The sequence below is a fragment of the Trachurus japonicus genome, chromosome 1 (assembly GCF_045865225.1).
Source record: "Trachurus japonicus isolate A0001 chromosome 1, Traja_1.0".
Lineage (NCBI taxonomy): Eukaryota > Metazoa > Chordata > Actinopteri > Carangiformes > Carangidae > Trachurus > Trachurus japonicus.
The window spans coordinates 67,067-87,996 of record NC_140907.1 but is presented as its reverse complement, the minus strand read 5'-3'; the positions used below and the strand labels follow the sequence as shown (position 1 = coordinate 87,996).

Below are 20,930 nucleotides of genomic sequence, written 5' to 3'. Positions count from 1 at the left end.
AAGTGATATGAGCTGAGTAACCGACTCTCATCAGACTGCAACTGCCCTCCTGAATAAACCAAGGATAATGTAATACTGTCCTAATCGGGTCACTTAGTTTAAGCAACAATAAAGTGTTTCATAAGCTGTAGTTGTTTTATTCTTTAACTCTGTTTTACATAGATTTGAATAAAATACATTTACACGGGTACTTTTAAAGGCATTTTTTTCCAGGGCTCATTTTTTGACCTTAATAATAATTATTAACAACCATGCTATCATGTCATCATGGGAGGACAGCTGAATCATCTTGATAACAGCAGAGTAAACTCCATCCAATGAGGAGGTGTTGGGGTGGGGAGCCCCTATGAAAAGTTTCCAAGATCCTGTGCAATTAATTTATGATGAAAACATGAATCATGAGCACTGACGGACGTTAATTAAATTCAGAGACAGGGAGAAAAGTAAATGTTAACTGTTTGTGAAAGCAGAACCCCAAAGCTAAAAGCTTTCTGGTTTGTTTAGGCTATTTAACTCCATCATGGGTGGCGGTAGTGCACCTCTACGTTGCTTACCATCCTCCTTACAAAAAGGAAGGTCGAGAAGAAGCTACAGTGACGTCTCAGTCGCTCATGACTGACAATTTACTCCAGCCAATCCGGTGCCTGTTCTTGTTTCGGAGGAGCCAATGAGCGCCTGGAGTTCAGTGTTTGCGGAAGTTTTGAAGCCGTTACCATCTCTCTGCACGTCTGGGCTCCACGTTTTGCTGAAATTGCGACTTCAGCCGTCACTAAAATGTGCAGAACACGTCTCAAGTCGCGTCCTTTGTTGGTATTGATGCATTTTATATAGATAAACGTCACAACGACAGTGTTTTCTGACATTTTGATTCACGTGCGCGCCCGGCGTGGTCTACTCTGTCGTCACTGCCCGCACAACGCTGTGTTATTTCTTCATACCCGCGGGACTCCAGGTAACATAAAGCTGTCTGGTAGCTGGTAGCCCACATGAGCAGCGGGCTGTCCGAGACCCACATGAACCCACCCAAGAAGAAGCTCCGTACGGCGGGAGATGGAGCAGAGACACCGAGAGGAGAGCAGCAGCAGCAGGAGGAGGAGGAGAGGGACACAGTGGACGTGGTGGGTGATGGACACGGACTCCCACGATAACACATGAGAATACACTGCAGAGGGGGCGGGTCGATAAGAGGCATTGGTCATAGGGCTGAGTGACCTCAAACACTACAGTGGTTGATTATACCATGAAATTTGATGATTTAAAGGCCCCATGCTGTGCACTTTTCTCTGTGTTTATTTACCTGCTGATATCCCTAACAAGTTATATCATTGGTTTTGAGTACCTGTGATCTGCTTAATATCGTTTATTGCCCCTTTCTGTTGCCTCTTTCTGGAGCTCTAGCAGGCACAGGTCATTTGGCCAATCAGAAGAGAGAATGAGAACCTCTCCTCTGATTGGCTCACTGTTTTTGAGTGGCATGTGGTCGGGCCAATCACAGGCAAGTAACTGAAACCTAAGCTGCATTCATAAAAATTAAAAAAAAAACAACTGGTCACGGTGGGCGGAGTTACCTTGTGTGTGACATCACAGAAAGGAGGAAGTGCTATCTGCTCGTCTTAAAGAGAATGTTCCTACAAATGGGCAGTGTGTGTTTCTCCGTTTATGACCAGTTTGATGCATGGGGCAGTATATATGTGGCCCAGAGACCTCCCCAAGCACGAAAAAATAACCAAAATCACATTTTTCATGCCATGGAGCCTTTAAATAAACTCTAGTTGTGATAATTGGTTTGGATCTGGTTAAACCAAGCATAACTTTGAGTGTGTATTTGATTCTGCACGTTTGTGTTTATCCTCAGAGTATCATCATGCCAGTGTACAACGCATCCTGCTGGCTGGATGACTGCCTGGAGGCCATACTGCAGCAGGACTTCACTGGATCCATGGAGCTGTCGGTGTATGACGATGCAAGCACGGTGCGTTTAGTGTGTGTGTACTTTCACAAGAGTAAACACCATGTAAACCACATATAGGATTCACAGACTGCAGTTGAAGCTTAGTGTGTGTGTGTGTGTGTGTGTGTGTGTGTGTGTGTGTGTGTGTGTGTGTGTGTGTGTGTGTGTGTCTGTGTGTCTGTGTGTCTGTGTGTGTCTCTGTGTTTGTCCCTCAGGACGACTCCAGGGAAGTGGTGGAGGGTTGGAGGGAGAGACTGGAGGAGAGAGGCATCTCAGTGGTGACCTCCAGCCACAACTCTGCCCAACCAAGAGGAGGTCAGTACATGTGTGTGTAAAGCTGCACAGGTTGAATGAAAGCAAAAACATACATGTGTAACTGCATCATTCTGAACTCATCTGCACTACAGCACCGCCCATTAGGATGCAACACAGAGAAGTTGGACAGGCCAAGCAGACATTCAATTCAGTTCAATTCAATTCAATTTTATTTATAAAGCGGCACATTTCATGCACAGGTCAAACTCAATGCGCTTTACAATAGTTAAGCAATTATAATACAATGCAATAATAGAGCAAACAATTAAAAATGTGCAAATTCAAAACAAAGCAAAATCAAAACAGTATCACATACATGCTCAGGGGACACATTGGTATACACACGCACACACACACAATAACACACACACACAATTTAATCAAATGCAGTTGTGAAGAGGAACGTTTTTAACTTGTTTTTGAATGTGGTCACTGATGTTTTACTATCTCGGGCAGCTTGTTCCAGATGCATGGGGCATAGATGGAAAAGGCTGCCTCCCCTTGCCTAGTGTTACTACGAGGGTGGAGTGTAGTTGATGAGCATGTGGGTTATATACTGAGGTGCAATGCCATGTTAAGCTTTATAAACCAGGAGCAGAATTTTGAAATCAATTCTTGTTTTAATGGGTAACCGGTGCAGTGATTTGAGAACAGGCGTGATGTGTTGAGATTTTTTTGTACCAGTGAGAATGCATGCAGCTAAAAACTTCATAATCACAATTTAAAGACCACAGAGAATATTTTAAAATAACCAAAAAGGGTCGCGGGAGGGGGACTTTAATTTGGAAATATTTTTCAGATGGTAAAATGCTGATCTTGTGATGTAGTTGATATGACTTTTGAAATTAAGATTACTGTCAATGATTATACCCAGATTTCTTGCTTCAGTTTTACTGTCCAGGGATAGGGATTTGAGATGCGTTGCAATTTTATGTCTGTGAGCTTGTGCACCAAAGATGAGTATTTCTGTTTTGTCTTTGTTAAGCTGTAAAAAAGAAAGCTGTAAACATATTGACATATTGTTATATTTACGGAAACATGATCATAATGATAGTAATGGTACACGTCACTGGGTAACTTAAGTTGTTAAAATGTGTTTTCGCTGTGGAGCTGTGATGAAAAGCCTATTGTCAATAGTGAATTGTCTATAGAAAAAGAAGAAATAGCCAGGGCACTCTCTCTGTGAACAGTTAAAAAGCCTTTGTTGCTATGGCTTGGTCATGTTAACCTTTAAAAAACACTGGTTGGTGTTACAAAACAGTGTTACTGCAACCAGAAGCCCACCTGAGCCAGGTGGATGCTCCTGATTGGTGGTTGGAAGACTTATAAGGTGGTCTCTCTCCCATTTTGAGAACTGTTTGACTCCCTGACAAAGGCGTGTACCCGAAACACGTAGGAGTCTTTTAAAGGTTAACATGACCAAGCCATACTGTAGCAATAAAGGCTTTTAAACTGTTCACAGAGAGTGCCTCGGATATTTCTTCTTTTTCCACTAGAATTTGCCCCATCCAAAGAGCACATCAATGAAAAGATTTTTGAGTCCAGGAAGCGCTCCTACACAGCAATTTTAGTGTATGTTGGAGACTTTGTCCTATTGTTCCTATTATGTGTGTCCTAATGCAATTATTAACAACACTCTACCATAGTGTGAGTCACTGAGCTGTGTGTATCACACACTCGGTAGAATCACTTCTCTGTTCATGCCACCTTAAAGGGATAGTTCAACATTTTGGCACATTAGCCCATTGCCATAATCCCTATAGTCATAGCAGTAGGTTCATTACCTTTATTTGTCGGTGCAAGCTATTTTTAGAACGGTGGAGCAGAGACGCGAGCTGCTCAGAGCTACGCTACGGAGGCTAATGGGATTTCTTGGTTTCCCTCATCAAACTCATCAAATACACAATCCAACAACTCCAAAACGCTCTGGTGGACAAGTTGTGACCTGCACATTCACCACGCTATGAGATAATAACAGAACGTTACCAGACAGAGTCGTTTTAGTGGTAAATACAGAGACTGCTGACTGAAAAATTGTCCCTGAAGGCAATGTGCATCAGCGGTTTCGCATGAATTTACCTCAAACCTGAGGCAGTGATGTGTACTGTGTATGTGAGGGGAAAAATGACAATGACAACTACACTGAATCAAAACACACCAGCAGACTGTTAGATCAGTCACATGTGAAGTAAGATTGTGTTGGAAACAGAGCATGACCATCACTATAACAGACTATCTGTCATCATGTATGTGACCGGCATTGTTGCATGTCTTTGGTTTGACCTTTTTTTTTTTTTTAAATGTCAGTGAAGCATTTCTTCTGTTGTCACATGATTAATGGTTGAATGTAGCATGTGGCTAAACACACATACATATAAACATAGGCTGTTCCCCTTGTCTTTCAGTGGGATATGCAAAGAATAAAGCAATATCTCAGAGCTGTGGAAAGTTCTTGTGCTTTCAGGATGCGGTGAGTACGTGTGTGTGTGTGTTTCAAACAGTGCATGTTTTATGTCATTGCCCAGACATCTTTCATAACACATACAGTAGCAAGTCAAAAATAATTAGATCATGTTGGTTTGTCCAAATATACAGGCCATACGTATACACACTGAGACCTCAGTGGCTCGGTGACTGTTTGACAGAGCTGTCAGAGCACATGACTAATGACCTGAGCGCAGAGTTTCATATGTGTAGGTGTGTGTGTGTGTGTTATGTATATGAGTTGAAGCTCTGTCTTTGGCACGGTGCTTTGCATTTGTTCATCTGAAGACTGAAGAATGAGCAAATGTCAAAGGCCACAACATCTAAACTGACCTCTCTTCACTTCTGTTCTGAGTCAACTTCTTCTATTTGCTCTCTTGCTTTCTCTGTTCCACTGCCCAACACTGTTCATATCCTCTTTTTTCACCAAAAGCTTAAATTTAAACTTCTATCTTTATCCTTTCATTGAAATGCTCTTTTTTTCCTTCTGTATATTTCAACATTCTTCCTTCCAAGAAAGGTTTACTGACATTGTATGGTGTGAAAAGGTCTTTCTACTGCGATATTTCTTTTGAATTTTGTGTCTCATTTTTTCTATTTTGTAACTAATTCCTTTGCCCTTTCATTTTTAACTCTTTTTACTCACCTACCTTATTTCATTTGTGGTTTAGCTGTAACAAAAAAGGAACAAAAAGGTAAATGTGGATATGATAAGTAAACTAAGTCAAAGGAAAACTGAAACGGCAATGATTACAGTTTGATTGCATATTAACTGTTGATATGCGCTACGTGTTTTGATTGATATGTTTTGTTCTCTCAGGATGATGTTATGTTGCCTCAGAGAGTTCGTCTGCAGCACGAGGCGTCTCTCCTCCACCCAAACTCTGTAAGTTCTCCCTCAAGCATTTGCTTACTCACTTCCGTCCCTCTCTGTTGTGCTCCTCTGTCTCTTTCTCTCCCTGTCTCTGGACATCTGACCAGTCCCTCCCTTCAAATAAAAAAAAATATATTCGTGTTGGGTGTTTGTGGTCGTGGTATGCGTGTGTGTGCTTCCATGCAGTTGGCACGCTGAGCGGTGTGAGTATCCGGTGTTGATGCTTTCTGAGGCCTGCCAGGTCAGAGGTCAGAGGTTATGTGTGTGAGGGAAGTGAGGGAGACAGCATGGAGACAGCAGACTTGCTGCCCTGCACAAACAACCTGCCCCCTTCTGTTACAGCTGTAATATTTTATGGTTGCAGATAAAGACGTGATTTGTTTTCAGTCACATAATGCATCTCTTTTCTCCATGTTAACCCCTCTTGGCTTCTCATTCTGCTCTTTCTTTATAGGGTTCTTGTTTGTACATGCAAAAAGGTACATTTAAATTTAGATATGCACCTAATAGGACCATATATATGTGTATATATATATATATATGCAAATATATTATGACAGGCCATGGTATATGCTCATTATGAGCATATACCATGGCCTGTCGTGATATATTGCTTTTATAAAACGGTTACCAATAAAGACGTCCAGACGTTAGCTCCAAGTTAGCTCTGCATGTCGTCTTTTCCTCCGCTTTTTTTCAGGTGAAAGTCACTGCTCAGTCCACTCTACCATTGTTAACCCTCTCCGGAGGTGAAAGTTAACCTTAAACATGCGAAGTCAACTACTTTAGTCCATTTTTTAACATCATAAAGACACTGTCTTTTGCTACGGACTGCAACAACTTCCATTCATACCAGTCATACGTGCCTGACGCGGAGTGATAGCTTACGCTGTGATAAGGCTTTAGAATAGTAGCCGTGGTATATGCTCATTATACCACGGTTAACAACCAATCAGATCGCCAGATTTCACCTTTCCGTTTTATAAATATATATATATGACAACAGCTGCAGCTGAGATTTATTTCCGTTATCAGTTAGTCTGCCCGTAATTTTCATGATGAATTTAAAATTAACTGTTTGACTTTCTGTTGCAGAACTTTTACAAAATAGTTGCAAATTGTGTTTTCATTGTCCAATGCAAAGTGTTATTTAAAGCCCCAGTGTGTAACTTATTTGGCTTTTTATTATCAAAAATCAAATATGTCTTTCATAAATACATATTTCACTGAAGTTGAATCACACCTGCATACAAGTGAAAGCTTTCTCGTACCTTAGAATGAGTTGTTACAAGTCGTTACAAATACATAAGTGGGCGACGCACCAAACCTTGGCTGCCATGTTGCATCGCCATTTTTTACATTGAGTGGCAGCGCGACCGTAGGTAACCACGGAAACTCAGCAGAGCTGTCGGCTCGGGGAGAAAGTTTTCCAGGTATCGCCTGTTAAAACTGTCACCACTGTGTAGTGTGAGGAAGAACGGAGGCGCTGGTGTTGCATTCAGGTGCAGTCAGGCAGACGGCCGTCGGCAAACCAACCGGATGTCATTTTACTCCACGAGAGAAAGACGGTAAAACGTGTTACATGCAGTGTCTGTTGTCTGTCTGACGTCTGCCCGATTTCACGTGAATGCAACATCAAGAATACGTTCCGATATGCAACCGCACCGCTAGATGGGGGTAATTCTTACATATTATACCTTTAATGCTCAGAACCGTGTTCATGTGTTTTTTATGACAGCTGATAGGCTGCAGAGTTGAGAGGCTTCCAGAGGGATCTACAGAGCGTTACACGCGCTGGATCAACACAATCACTCAGGATCAGCTCATCACACAGGTAAACACCCGCAACAGGAGAACAGCATGTGAGTCTGGATGTGTGTGTGAATATGCGTGTCTGTCTGTGTGCATGTGTGGGAGGTCATGTGCCAGGCAGCCGCCGGGTCAGACAGACAACAGGATGTGTACCTGCCAGCCTCAGTTTCCATGAAACGTGACAGCGGTTTGCACAGAGGGTGCAGCGTCACTCCTGACCTCTCTGCCCGTGACTGTCCCACCAGAGGAAGCAGGTCACACTGCCAGCTGTCTGTTGGGAGCAGCCCATAGTGGAAACTACTGGTACAGGAAAGGATCATTTTTCAGAGAGAAAAGTTAAACCAACTTTTTCTCAACTGACCCTTTAGGACACGTATAGATTTGTGATGCTTGTATAAAGCTTATTGTTCTAGCCTGAGTGCTGGCAGAGTTGTTCCAGAAAGACATGAGCATGATTATTGTAATTAAACAAACCATTAAACTGGATTATATTAAAAGATGTTTTATGTCCCACAACAGAAAAACATGATGTCCCTGGGGGGCAGGTGGAGCAGAGTTTCTGTCTGTGGCCAATAATAAAATGAATAGATTTCTCTTTGATGTTATCAAACACCTCTCCCCTCTCTTTCACTTCAAAACAAGTCCGGTGGACGAGCAACATGGAGAGCCAGGAATAAAACTAGTGTGGGTCACGATGACTTGGTGTTGCTTTTTCTCCCCAAGCACAGTGACATGTCACAGCAAGACAAGCATGGGTGTAACTACTAACATAGATATGATATGAGATAAATGTTTTGGAGGGTGTTCCCAATCACTAACATTTTCCTAGGTTTGGTTTGCCAAAAGTGACAAAGTTGCCAATACTTTAATAATGAGAAGAACATACAAGTTGCACCCTTGTAACTTAGTTCTGCACATCAGACAACAGTTGGTCCAGTTGCATTGTTGAGATCAGCCTCCATGCTTTGACCTATTACAGTACAGAGCATGTGATGTTCTTAAAGGATAATTAGCGTTTTTTACAATCTGGACCTTATTTCTAGCATAAATAAGATAATTTACTCACCCAGATAACTTTGGTGTCATTACAAGTCGTTCTGACGAAATTAGCTCCAGCCGAGAGCCGTGTACGTATATCCGTATAATGCGAGTACACGGGGCAGCACAATGCAGCCTCTAAATAACACATTATCTGCCACGAAACTGGTTCATTTCACCAATATTTTGTTATGATAGGCTAGTGCTATTCCCCTCTGAGTCCGGGGTTAGCTGTTATCAACATCTGGTCTGTAGGTTGACCTACTGACCTCTGACCTGGATGATGTCATCTCCGAGTGCCACGCGGCTCATTCTGATAATAATGATTCCGCTTCGGCATTCGTGTCCATTTTTAGCTCAACTAGCCGGAGCTTTAGTGAGTCCAGGTTGAGGAGAGGAAGCCTGTGGAAGCTGAACTTCATCCAGCTGCTCATTTTGTTCTGACAAGTCAAAAACACGCAGAAACGACCCGTAGCATTAGCGGTAGCAACAAGCCGCCCCGCGGTCGGAGATGAGATGACATCATCCAGGTCAGAGGTTAGTAGGTCAACCTACAGACCCCCGATGTTGATAACTAGCTAACCCCGGACTCAGAGGGGACTAGCACTAGCCTATCATAACAAAATATTATAGAGTTTCACAGCAGATAATGTGTTATTTAGAGGCTGCACTGCGCTGCCCTGTGTACTCGCATTATACGGATATACGCAGCTCTGGGCTGGAGCTAATTTCATCAAAACGACTTGTAATGACACCAAAGTTATCTGGGTGAGTAAATGATCGTATTTATGCTAGAAATAAGGTCCAGATTGTAAAAAGCAATTATTATCCTTTAAAATCAGTGAACCTTTAATACTTGTGGATGTAACCTCCTCCTCTGCTCCTTTGCAAATGTTTTTGCACATGTGACCATGATTTCATGGATTTTCACCTGTTCACCTAGACATTAGTCATGATGGAAGATATCAAGCTGTGATTGGCATGACAATGTCATATCTTAAGATTCTTGATGATGAGTGTCACTGTCAATCTCAAATGACCGAAACCATGGTAACGAGACCCAGTGCAAGCCAGCCAAAGTAATAACATTGTCCCTATATATATATAATAGTGTTATCGGAGTAGTGTTACCACATTATTACATTTTTTACACTTCACCAATGGATGACGTTGACCAAAAGAAAACCCTAAATATAAAGTGGCCTAGTGAATGAGTGAAAACTTTCATATACCACTTTAAAAAAGAATACTTCTCCCTCCAACTACATTAAATAGTCACATTAATCACTAACTGATAAGAGAGGCACTGATGTAAAAGTGAAACGTCTGGCACTATTTCTATTTTTGTAGAGATAGAAGTCTACTGTTGCTGCCTGAACAAAACACACTGTCACCAAGGATACAAGACAACCTGGACTCACTCTCTGTAGCGCGCGCACACACACACACACACACACAAAGTCTGCATAACTCTTTAGCAGACATTCCAAGATATTTATATGATATTAAGTTTCATGGAGCAAGAGAATGAGATCATACATTGAATCTGCAGGCTTAAAACCAGCTCCTTTGCTCTTCTCTCCTCTTTCACTTTATCTGTCTTTACTTTCAACTTCTAGGCAAAGAGACAGAATCTAACTGAGTTAAACCAGAGATTAACTCAGGGTGGTGCTTGTTTAACTTGATCCAGCGCTGGACCCTGTGGGTTCATCTGTGGGGCATTAGATATGGCTATCCAAAACCTTCCCTACCCCACTGACTAATCACATCCACACCTCTCTCTCTCTCTCTCTCTCTCTCTCTCTCTCTCTCTCCCCCTCTGTCCACTGTTTTCCCAGAACTCATTCTTATTCCACTTATTCATGCTTTTGGCCACAGTTTACATCTGCAACATGTTGCAATATTGCAACGGAATGGAGAGGAGATGTACGTAGGTGGACACACACACACACACACACACACACACACACACACTACCATATTACTAGATTCTGTCCAGCTGTTTGACTGGCTGAATCCAGATGTTTTTTTGACAATTTTCTTCATCTGTGATGCATTTCAGTTATGCGGTAGTATTCTACTTCGGTCCAAGAACAGTTTTGCACACACATCCAAACACACATGCACATGTGAAACACAGTGACGTAGTGGTATGAAGAAGTGCAAAAACACTACGGTTGCTACACACACACACACAAAGAGAGGGAGATGGGGAACTGTGGAAGGGATCGGTTGAGGGCTCCATCTGTAAAAAAAGAAAGTTCTAGAGGCCGAAGTGTGGTGCTGGTGGTTGTGGTCAGAGAGAGAAGGAGAGGCCAAAGCAAACGTATCAGATAAAGATCATGTGTGTGGGGATGGAAGTGTGTGTATCCTTCCCCTGCACACTTCAGGAAGCGCACACTTCTGTGAGACAGCACACGTGGCTGCTGCACTCTAGCCTGTTTTGTTTGCAGGGTTAGAAATGAACAGTCCTTAACTGTTTGTTCCTAGAAGCCAGCTGGGAAATTTCCCCCAAACCATTAGCCAGATGCAGGTCTGGTTCGGCTGATATGCATAACCCCTAAACCTTACTGCATGATCTGTAACCACAACATGAAGTTTTATTTATTTTTAAAGGGATACGCCAACATTTTTTTTCATGTCTTGCCTCACTCACAAGTCCATGACAAGCAGATAGACACCATCCTGTTGTCTGTCTGACGTCTGCCCGATTTCACGTGAATGCAACATCAAGAATACGTTCCGATATGCAGCCGCACCGCTAGATGGGGGGAATTCCTACATATTATACCTTTAGGCAGTACTGGGGAAAAAAATGGTAGCCACACAAAAAATTGACACTTGGGCACAATTTGGACATTTTCACTTAGGGGTGTACTCACTTTTGTGAGATACTGTATTAATAACACACTTACTTTAGTTCTGTTTTTTTCTGGTGCACTGGTCATGCTGTAGTTTCTCTTGCTCTCTCACTTCTACAAGCTTATTTCAGGCCGGTGCTGCAGGTTTTTCCGTTCCTCAATGCAGTCCTCATACCAACAACAGACTTTTACTCGGTTACAGTGCTTTTACTCATCCTCTCCTTGTCTTCTGTTTATTTAAAGCCTCTCAACCCACAGTCTGCGCTCCAGTCGATATTTGGTCAGAATATGATTACCATTTTCTTGCTGGACTTTTGTGTCTCACAGTCACTAAATCTTACACACCTTGAACGATGATCAGAGGCAGCATTGACACTGTTTCATAAAGTTGTGGTGGGTTAAGAGGACGTGTGAGACATTCATTTTGGTGTTTCCCTCAATTTGTCATCCATCTGTATTTGTTGGATCAGATTCTCTGGTTCTTCCCCATCCACACACAAACCATGTGTCAGATTGAGCAAGATGTACAAAAATAAAGTTGTTTAAATATAAACCAGCTTCTTCAAGTAAGCATCTCTGTAAATTAGTTGTTTTTTTTATAAGGATTTGACAAAGTTTCACAAAATGTACCTTTAGAGATTGTACGTTCACAAGTGTCAGTATAATAAATGATGTTGTGCCAATTCTAGTTTAGATCCATACAGACTTTTGTCTTATTGTTCAAACTGTTTTTATGTCTTAGGTGTACACATCTCATGGACCCACCGTTGTCATGCCGACATGGTTCTGCTCAAGGAACTGGTTCCAGACGGTCGGACCATTTGACGAGGGAGGCAAGGTTAGACTTCACACCAACACATCTTCCGTGGCCTTCGTACTCCATGTTTGTTTTCCTTGTCTGTGCTCCTGAGTCCAGGCATCAGCCCGGCGGACTCAGACGGACTCGGCGTTCAACGCTCAATGTTCTGACTTAGTGCCCACACTTCAGATTTGTTCAGTTGTTCAAATAGATCTCCTGCTGGGCCCGCTAACAGCTGTTTCCCACCAGTTAGAGGAACAGTTGACCAATGAGTGCCTGGCAGGCATGTCTGAGTGTTGGCACATTATCTTTCTACCTACACAGCCAGCTGTTTAGACACACTGAATAAATAGCAACAGGAAAATAACAACTAACAGATCAGATAATTTGATGAGATGAACTGTAAAAGTTATGGTAATTTAGCATGGAGCACCCATAACATGACTCATGGTGAGCAGATGAAGTATCGATATCAGTCAATATACCTATACATTTCCCACAATGCAACTCATCAACTGACATTTCATATTTTTTTCCATTTCCACACTTGTAAGCAGCAGCAGTTACTAACCGTTACTCCCTAAGAGCGGTAAACAGAATTTGAAGTGTGAAGTCAGTGGAGTACTTCCTTTAAATCAGCATACTTTGATTAATCAGCGCTTTAAACATTAAGTGCACTGCTCTTGGAAACTGCCATCACGGTTTCATGTGTCACGTGAAAATAACGTTGGGGCGATAAATCACTCTCGATTTAGATTGTACAGTCATTTTGATCTAGCGCTGCAGCTAACACTTTGAATAATTGTTATTTCAATAAAATGTTTTAAAAAACAACCTACAACCTACAACCCAAAATCCAAAGAGATTTCATTTGCTGTCAGAAGAAAAAAGCAGAGGAATAAGGATGTGGCACACTCGTGAAGAAATGCAGTAAATCTTCACATCTAAGACGCTCAAACAAGCTGAACTGAAATTAATTATCTGTCATATTTCAACAATCTTAATTGTTATCTCCTTATCTGTTCCTACTTGCCCAGGGACTACAGGTGGAAATTAGTAAATGTTGCTACAACCTGGCTCAATGCATCTTCTCTTGTCTCACAAGATTCATGTTTTTGTGCATTGTCCCTGTTTTAAATTAATAAATAAATTCCTATCTAATCTAATCCACCTTTTTCTGAACGTCAAAAACATAAGCCGTTTTGACGTTTTTTGCTCTTCCAGTGGAATTTTATGTTTACGTTTCCATGGTTTCGGTAATCGCGGTAAATGCATGGATTTTTTTTTTTTCAACGAAAATCTGTAAAACGCATGGATCATCACACCAGCTTTTAACAGTGGATATCACACAAATTGACATCCGTGTTAAAAGTCAGCGTTCAAGCAGAAGTAAGCAATCCGGTGGTTTTGGCTAACTTCTTGTCAGCAGATGGAGTTAGCAGTCCCCGCCCTCGCCCCTACGTCACCACATTCACGCGCATCCCTTGGCTGCACACACAGAGAGGACCGCCCCTTTATGCCGTTCTCTCTCCTCATTTGATAAAGGTTGTAGGATACAAGGAAAGTTTTCTCCTCGGCTTACAGCAGAGCAGAGGGACTGACAGACCCGTGTTTCAGACCAAACACTCTATATAAGTGATTGCTGTCGGAAGATATAACTATTTAAGACTTATATTAACACAAACATTCCGCTTACTTCTGCTTTAATACAGGAGATCCATGGGTTTACCGCAACCATGACAACGACTGAAAACCATGGAAACATAAACGTACAATTGCACCGGAAATGCCGGTTTTGACCATAGATGACGTTCGGAAACTTGTGGATAACCAATGACTACTAAAATCCTCATTTAAAAAAAAAATACAATTTAGGATCCCCTCAGATTTCCTTTATGACTGCGCTTCTACGCATTCTAACAGAGCCACTGTTGCTCAACATCGATCATCTCTAACAATCATTTCACACTCTGCTTCCTTTTCTCCAGGGGGTCCCAGAGGACCTGATCTTCTTCTACCAGAGTCTGCGTCAGGGAGGGGGTCTGTCCAGGGTCAACGAGTGCCTGCTGATCTACCGTTACCATGAGAAGGCCGCCACACACTCCGTTACAGAGTCAGTCACAGTGTCCACTTCCATGCACACATATTTGGATGCAGTGTTGCTCATCCACCTACTCACAGCTGCCCCCGCTGCCATCCCACATTTTCTCAGGGCTCCACACTCTCTCCCACAATTCTGCACACGCACACACATGGACACATGTTTTCATAATCTTGAAAATTTCAGAGTATGTTTTTGGAATTTCATTTACTTTCCCAGCGTCAATCAGGAATTTCACCATGTGTTCTTCTCAGGGTTCGGTATCTCTCAGAGGGAAACTGTGCGTGTGTGTGTGTGTGTGTGTTGTGCTGACATTCCTGCCATTGCCTTGTGCTTCGGCGAGGTCAAGTTGCTTCTGCAGGTGTGTGTTTCTACATCAGAATGTAAAATGCACCACAAGACCAAAACCTCTACACACAGCACACATACCTCCCTCCCTCCCTTTTATCCTCTCTTTCCTGTTATCCCTCCTTCCTTTCCTCCTTCCTTCCTTCCTTCCTCCTCTACATCTGTCCACTGCTCGTATATCTGCATGTGTTGACGCAATCCGTCACCGATCATCCTCCTCTGTCTTCATCTATCATCTGCCTATTTTTGGACGCCTATTTCAAGCTCGCCTTGCCTACTTTCCACTCTCCCCCACTTCTTGTCACCCCCTCCCATCACAGCCTACCTACTTCCTCTCCTTAGTTACATTAAGCCATCATCTTCTTTCTGTCTCTCTCTCTCTCTCCCACCCACACACTCACGCACGCACTAATGTAGCTATACACAACTGTACCTTGCTGAACACCTTGCTGAAACTGATACAGTCTCACACAGCAATGCAGTGTTTCTGTTACTTAACCAACCCTCTCTTTTCTTTTTTTAATGCTTTTATTATGATAGGAAAGTGTGAGAGAGAGAGAGAGAGGGAGAGAGAGGGAGAGGAAATCAGGGGTGAGAGAGGGGGTGACATGCAGCAAAGGGCCAGGAGTCGGATTCAAACCCAGGCCGCTGCAGTCCTTTCAGCAACTCGGAAATAACCGACAAGTCGGAACTCCAACTTGGAAATTCCTAACTTTCACCATCATAGCGTTCACGCTACTAGTTAACTCAGAGGAAAAAAAACATGGATGCCCGAAACAAGTTTTGCATTATTTTGGCTGAACACAAAAAATATATGCAGCAGCAATTTATTGCTTATTCTTGAAGCACCTGAAGATGCATGAAAACTTTTGTTACAATTCCATTCTTACCATTGTAACAGTGAGGACCGCCATGTTTTGTTTTTGTTACTGATGTCAAGTCGGAAAGCAACTGAGATGATACCCCCATTTCCAACCTGTAATTTCCGACGCCGTTCAATTCATTTTTCACAGCTCAGAGTTCATTTTACTGAGTTGCGACTTGTCTTAAACACAGCATATGCCTATGGGCTGCGGCCTACTTAGACAACTGTCAACTATTTAACAGTGCCTCAAACCGCAGCCACCAAAATGGCCGTGTAGTTGATGACTTGAGACTCTAATGTAGGATAACTGTATCAGGCTGCATCAGTTTTAGCTAGGTGATCCTAATAAACTGACCAGTGAGTATAGATTCCCTAGTATGTGAAGGGAATAATGTAAAAGAGTAACTGAGACAAAGGGTTCCTCACATGGAGAGGATGTGTTTATAGAGGTGGGTGTGCCTGCATGATGTGTGTATATGTTTGTGCCCCCGCCCCTTATGTGAATCTATACCAGAATCTGTGAAAGTGTTTGGCTTTTGATCTGCAGGGTATTAAGGAGACGAAGACTTCCGTGTGTGCAAGCAGATACAGTTTATAGTAAATCTCTGCCATGTTGTACAATCTGTAGAGAATGTATAGGAAGTGTGGTGCGGACCACCCGCACGATGATGGTGGTGGGTTTGGGTTTATTTGTCATATGAGGCCCACACTCAGATGCTAACATCAGGAGATGAGCGTGGAGTTCCTCCTGTGACCGTATGCATAATTACTCAGCAACAGTGCAAACGTGTGTGTGTGTGGGAGGAGTGAGGGAGGAGGTAGAGGTTAAGAACCTGAGGAAAAGCATCAAGATAGACCCTTACCATGCTCTTTATTAGGAACACCTCACTGTCACCGTGTCTGGCTGAGGTTTTTCTGCTGCTCACTGGACTAGTTTTATTTTTAGCATCAGTAGTAGAATCTCTAAAGACTGGTTTGTGTGAAAATATCAGGAGATCATCAGATTCAGTCAAACTAACTGTGTGTGTGAGAGAGAGTGTGTGAGGGAAAGAGGCCCCTGCACAGCTGTGCACATCAGTCAAGGTGCAGGCAATGGGAAAAAACAAGCATGTTTTTTCAGACTGCACTTAATTGCCATTGATATATCGTATATCGTTGTTTTTTTTAATGAACGCAATTAATACTTTTAGAAAACAAGTTTTGGTGTGATTCCAGTAAACTTGGGTCTTATGTTTGTAGTTTGGGAAATTATTTTTTAAGTTATAATTAGGGCTGTCAAACGATTAATTTTTTTAATCGCGATTAATCGCATTTTTTCCATAGTTAACTCGCGATTAATCTCTATTAAAAATATTATATATGGCGCTTTGGACTTTCAACCCTCCAAAGTGTTATAATCTCTAGACAAACAACTTTTAGACCAGACCTAGCAGGCCTAGTACCTAATCATAACACATGATGCATGAAACTCACACAGAATTGAAACGAATTGCATCCAGTGGAAATTGCCCTTTACTTTGCTACACCTCTGCCTGGCCATGTGCATTTGTTGACAACAGAAGCCGTCAAAAAATCAATACATCGCCACGTGCATTTGTTGACAACCGAGCTGTCAAAAAAATCAATACATGGCCATGTGCATTTGTTGACAACAAAGCCGTCAAAAAATCAATGGATAGAGCTGTGGATATATGTTAGACTGTGTATATTTGTGTAGCAACCAACTTGAAGGTGCCTTACCGCCACCTACTGGACTGGAGGTCCCACACTCCAGTCCTCCACAGAGGACAAAATGGGCCGCGATTAACCGCGATTAAAAAATGTAATCGCGTTAATTTTTTAAATTAATCTAATCGCGATTAACGCGTTAACTCTGACAGCCCTAGTTATAATATGATGACATAATTTGCTGGTATCTGGGAACATGGTGACTTAATTAATGGGGTACACCAACATTTTTTTTTTTCGTGTCTTGCCTCACTCCCAAGTCCATGACAAGCAGATAGACACCATCCTTTTGACTGTGCGTGCAGTAACAAGGGAGATACGGGCAGAGCTGGCGCACTGCTAATTAGCTTAGCTCAAACGCTGGAAATGCATAGTTAGCCTGCCTCCTACCCGTGCCAAAGCTGTTTTCATTTTAGTCAGAAGCTGATTTCATTTTAGCTCTAAACTCTGTAAATATATCACTTTATCTACATTTCAAACATTTTTAGGCGAGAAAGTAGCCGTTTAGATCAGCAGTGTGTCGTTAATTTGTCTAAATACCAGCTGTTTACAATTTAGTTTGGACGAATTTGGCGCTACTCAAGCTTGCCGCTGACCAACGCACTTCCGGTTACTTTAACAAAATAAAACACCCGTTGCCCTTTACATACAGAAAACCATGACGATAGAATTTGTGCTTTTACTTTGAAATAGGAAGCTAACCTACCCTCGATGTAGCTAGCTTGAACCAAAATAAACCGTCTTTGCTTGAACCCTCCGTTTTGACCGATCTTGTCCCGTTAACCGCAATTGACCGCTCAAGATGCCTTACCAGAGAGTTTTGTCAGCTCTGAGACGAAGATCGGCTCGCCGGTTTCCGTTTAGAGTTGCTGAAGAGTTTCTCTGATGACTTTAGGTGGAGGCAGGCTAACACTACCTATACACTTCCAGCATTTGAGCTAAGCTAATTAGCGGTGCGCCAGCTCTGCCCGTATCTCCTTTGTTACTGCACGCACAGTCGAAAGGATGGTGTCTATCTGCTGGTCATGGACTCTGGAGTGAGGCAAGACAAAAAAAAAGTTGGCATATCCTTTTAACATTAAGTCCAACAAGAACAAAACACAATGAGTCAGACAATTATAAATATTTAAACCTCTGTTGGAGGTAAAACTGACAGTTAACCTGAAACACCAGTAGACCTTTTCAAAGTTGATTCAAGTTGCTATAGTTGTTCCAGTTGTTCCTGTCATTGTGCTGTGTACTTATGCTATTTCATCGGATCATCTCCTCAACTTTTGTCAGGGAAACCATTTGGAAGCTGCGAGTGGACTTTCTGCAGGAGAGGGTACTTAGCCAATGGGAGAGCTTCACCATCTGGAACGCTGGGAAACAGGGTCGAAAGCTGTACCGCTGCCTGAGCCCGTCCAATCAGAAGAAGGTATGTTACCTCCGCATGTGAGAGAATAACCAAAATATATTTTTCACCCATTTTTGGTTCCTCTGTGGATAGAACTGGAGGGAGAATTCTTGTTATGTTAGAGTGTGTGTGTGTGTGTGTGTGTGTGTGTGTGTGTGTGTGTGTGTGTCACCATTCGTTTTTCTGTTTCCTTTATCAGGTCAAAGCTTTCTGTGACGTGGACGAGAACAAAATTAGGAAAGGCTTTTACACTTACGAGGACACCGAGGTAAGGTCAACCCCCGCTGATACCAAGCCAAGTAACATGTTTATTTTGATGAAATGTTCCAGTTATGCAGTGATGCAAGGTCATCAAACCAGGGACCCATGACCCAGTCTCTTTATTCCAGTGAATTTCTATGAAGCTGTAACAGTGATAAATGGTTTGTGTGACTCTCCTCTGGTTCATATCCTTGCCAGGAAATACCTAAGCCAAAAATCCCAATTCTGCACTACAAAGACGCCTCCGCCCCCTTCATCATCTGTGTTAAACTGGTAAGGAGAAAGTGTGTTTGTGTGTTGTATGTTTGCTGTTTCTGATCGTCTGTCCCTCAGGTCTGTAATCTAAGTTAATGACATAATAATCTGGGGCGTGTGCCTGGCACAGGACATAACTCTCTCTCTCTCTCTCTCTCTCTCTCTCTCTGTCCCACACACACACACACACACACACAGAGGAGAGGCGGTAAGGAATAGCGGACTGATTTTTGATCACATGGCGAGTGATGTGTTTGCCACTGTTCTGTTCATATGTGATGTTTAGGATTATATTTGTATTTTAAAAAATCTTGGCTTTACTTGTAGTTATTTCACAGCATTTTCCTAAGAAATAGATATCATCTTTTTATTCCTTTTTTACACACATACACACACACATACAGCTGTTCAGGGAAATCACTAATTGCCTATTTATCACCCAGCCAGATTCAGACATCAAAACCAGAGTGACCCCACCTACAGGGGCTACTAATTGCGCAATTATGGAAACTGGGAGACGTAATCAGAGTCAGAGGACAAAGAGACCTGGACTCAGTCATGCTCTCCTTCGCTCTCTGTCTCCACGCATACACACACACACACACAGCTGGACTCAATCACACAAGTTTTCGATCCAGATGTCAAATAACCATATAATCAACAAATGAATTCAACTGAACTTTTCTAATAGGCCGAGGTTAAACCTAATTAACTGTGGGTCAGTCTGAATCTGTTTAGCCTGTGTACAACCTTTGGCATTAGTTCAGTGCAGTTAAAACTACACAACAGGGAACAAGAAGGAAAAACGAGCAAGTTGAGCCAGTAAAGGTATACGATCACACTTCTTCAAAAGTTGTTTGTTTCGTGGAGATTTGTGCCCTCCACTGTGTTTTCTGCTTCTGCTGTTACTCTGATGTGTTTTCATTTGTAGGACATGACAGAGGGTGTTTTGGAGAAGAACCTTAACTCTCTGCAGCTGAAGGAAGGAACAGATTACTACCATTTCAACTGACTGCTTTAAGAGATGGAGAAGGAAGAGGAGGAGCCCATGCAGCTGGATCAGCCAGAGGGAAACAGAGAAGTGGATTACTGACAACGTAAATACAAACCAAGGGAGAGACAGGTAATAAGAGGGAAAGGCTGAAGTGAAAACTGGACCACAGCCGATTTCTCTGTCTCACACCTGAACCACAGCGCTGGAGGTGTTGCAGTATTCACAGAACTTCAGAGGACTAAAGGTGCTTTTCCACTACACTTTCACAGCACGGCACGGCTCGGTAAAGGTGCTTTTCCACTACAGCTGAGTTCTTTAGTACCTCCTCAGCGGGGGCGGGGTCGGCACGGGGGTGATCGCGGGGCCGCATTGTCCGTCTCTCTTTTTTCGATCCGCTCGTCAGCTCCAAACTCACTCGTCTGCACCTCGATTACGGACCACAGCGTGGTTTAACACACAGCTGACGTCACGTTATAGTATCGCTTCGGCTCGCTTGGAACCAGGGCCGAGGAGGTACTAAAAATGGTACCTGGTACCAGGTACTAGGGCTAGTGGAAACACGCAAATAGCGCGCCGAGCTGAGCCGAGCCGAAGCGCGCTAGTGGAAACGCGCCATAATTTGACATTTTTGTGTGGTATGCTCTAGGGCTGTAGCCGATATTCGGCTTGGGCGGCATCCGAGTACCATCACACTGGTTGGCCGTGTCTTCAGACGGAGCGATGGCGTCGGCGAAGGTTCCTTTATTGAAGTGTGCGCTGCCGCTGTAAGAAAAATGTTTAGCCTATTAACGGGACAATTAAATTCCGTGGCATTCCTTCTTTTTTTTTTTTTTTTTTTTGCTCTTTTA

At 42.7% G+C, this 20,930-nt stretch overlaps 1 protein-coding gene across 1 annotated transcript; it reads left to right on the top strand.

Annotated features, from left to right (window-relative positions):
- Nucleotides 1-684: 684 nt before the first annotated feature.
- Nucleotides 685-20,334, top strand: qtgal (queuosine-tRNA galactosyltransferase). Its single transcript, XM_085798786.1, has 12 exons — nt 685-1,118; nt 1,856-1,972; nt 2,167-2,266; nt 4,672-4,736; nt 5,571-5,636; nt 7,363-7,458; nt 12,078-12,173; nt 14,123-14,247; nt 18,458-18,593; nt 18,772-18,840; nt 19,032-19,106; nt 20,020-20,334. The coding sequence occupies exons 1-12, from the start codon at nt 987-989 to the stop codon at nt 20,098-20,100; spliced, it is 1,158 nt and encodes a 385-aa protein (XP_085654912.1). The 5' UTR covers nt 685-986; the 3' UTR covers nt 20,101-20,334.
- Nucleotides 20,335-20,930: the final 596 nt, after the last annotated feature.

Coding starts and splice junctions, on each gene's coding strand:
- qtgal (XM_085798786.1), top strand. CDS start 987: ATGAGCAGCGGGCTGTCCGAGACCCACATGAACCCACCCAAGAAGAAG. Junction 5,637..7,362: donor CTCTCCTCCACCCAAACTCT/GTAAGTTCTCCC, acceptor TTTTTATGACAG/CTGATAGGCTGCAGAGTTGA. Junction 19,107..20,019: donor TCATCATCTGTGTTAAACTG/GTAAGGAGAAAG, acceptor TTTCATTTGTAG/GACATGACAGAGGGTGTTTT.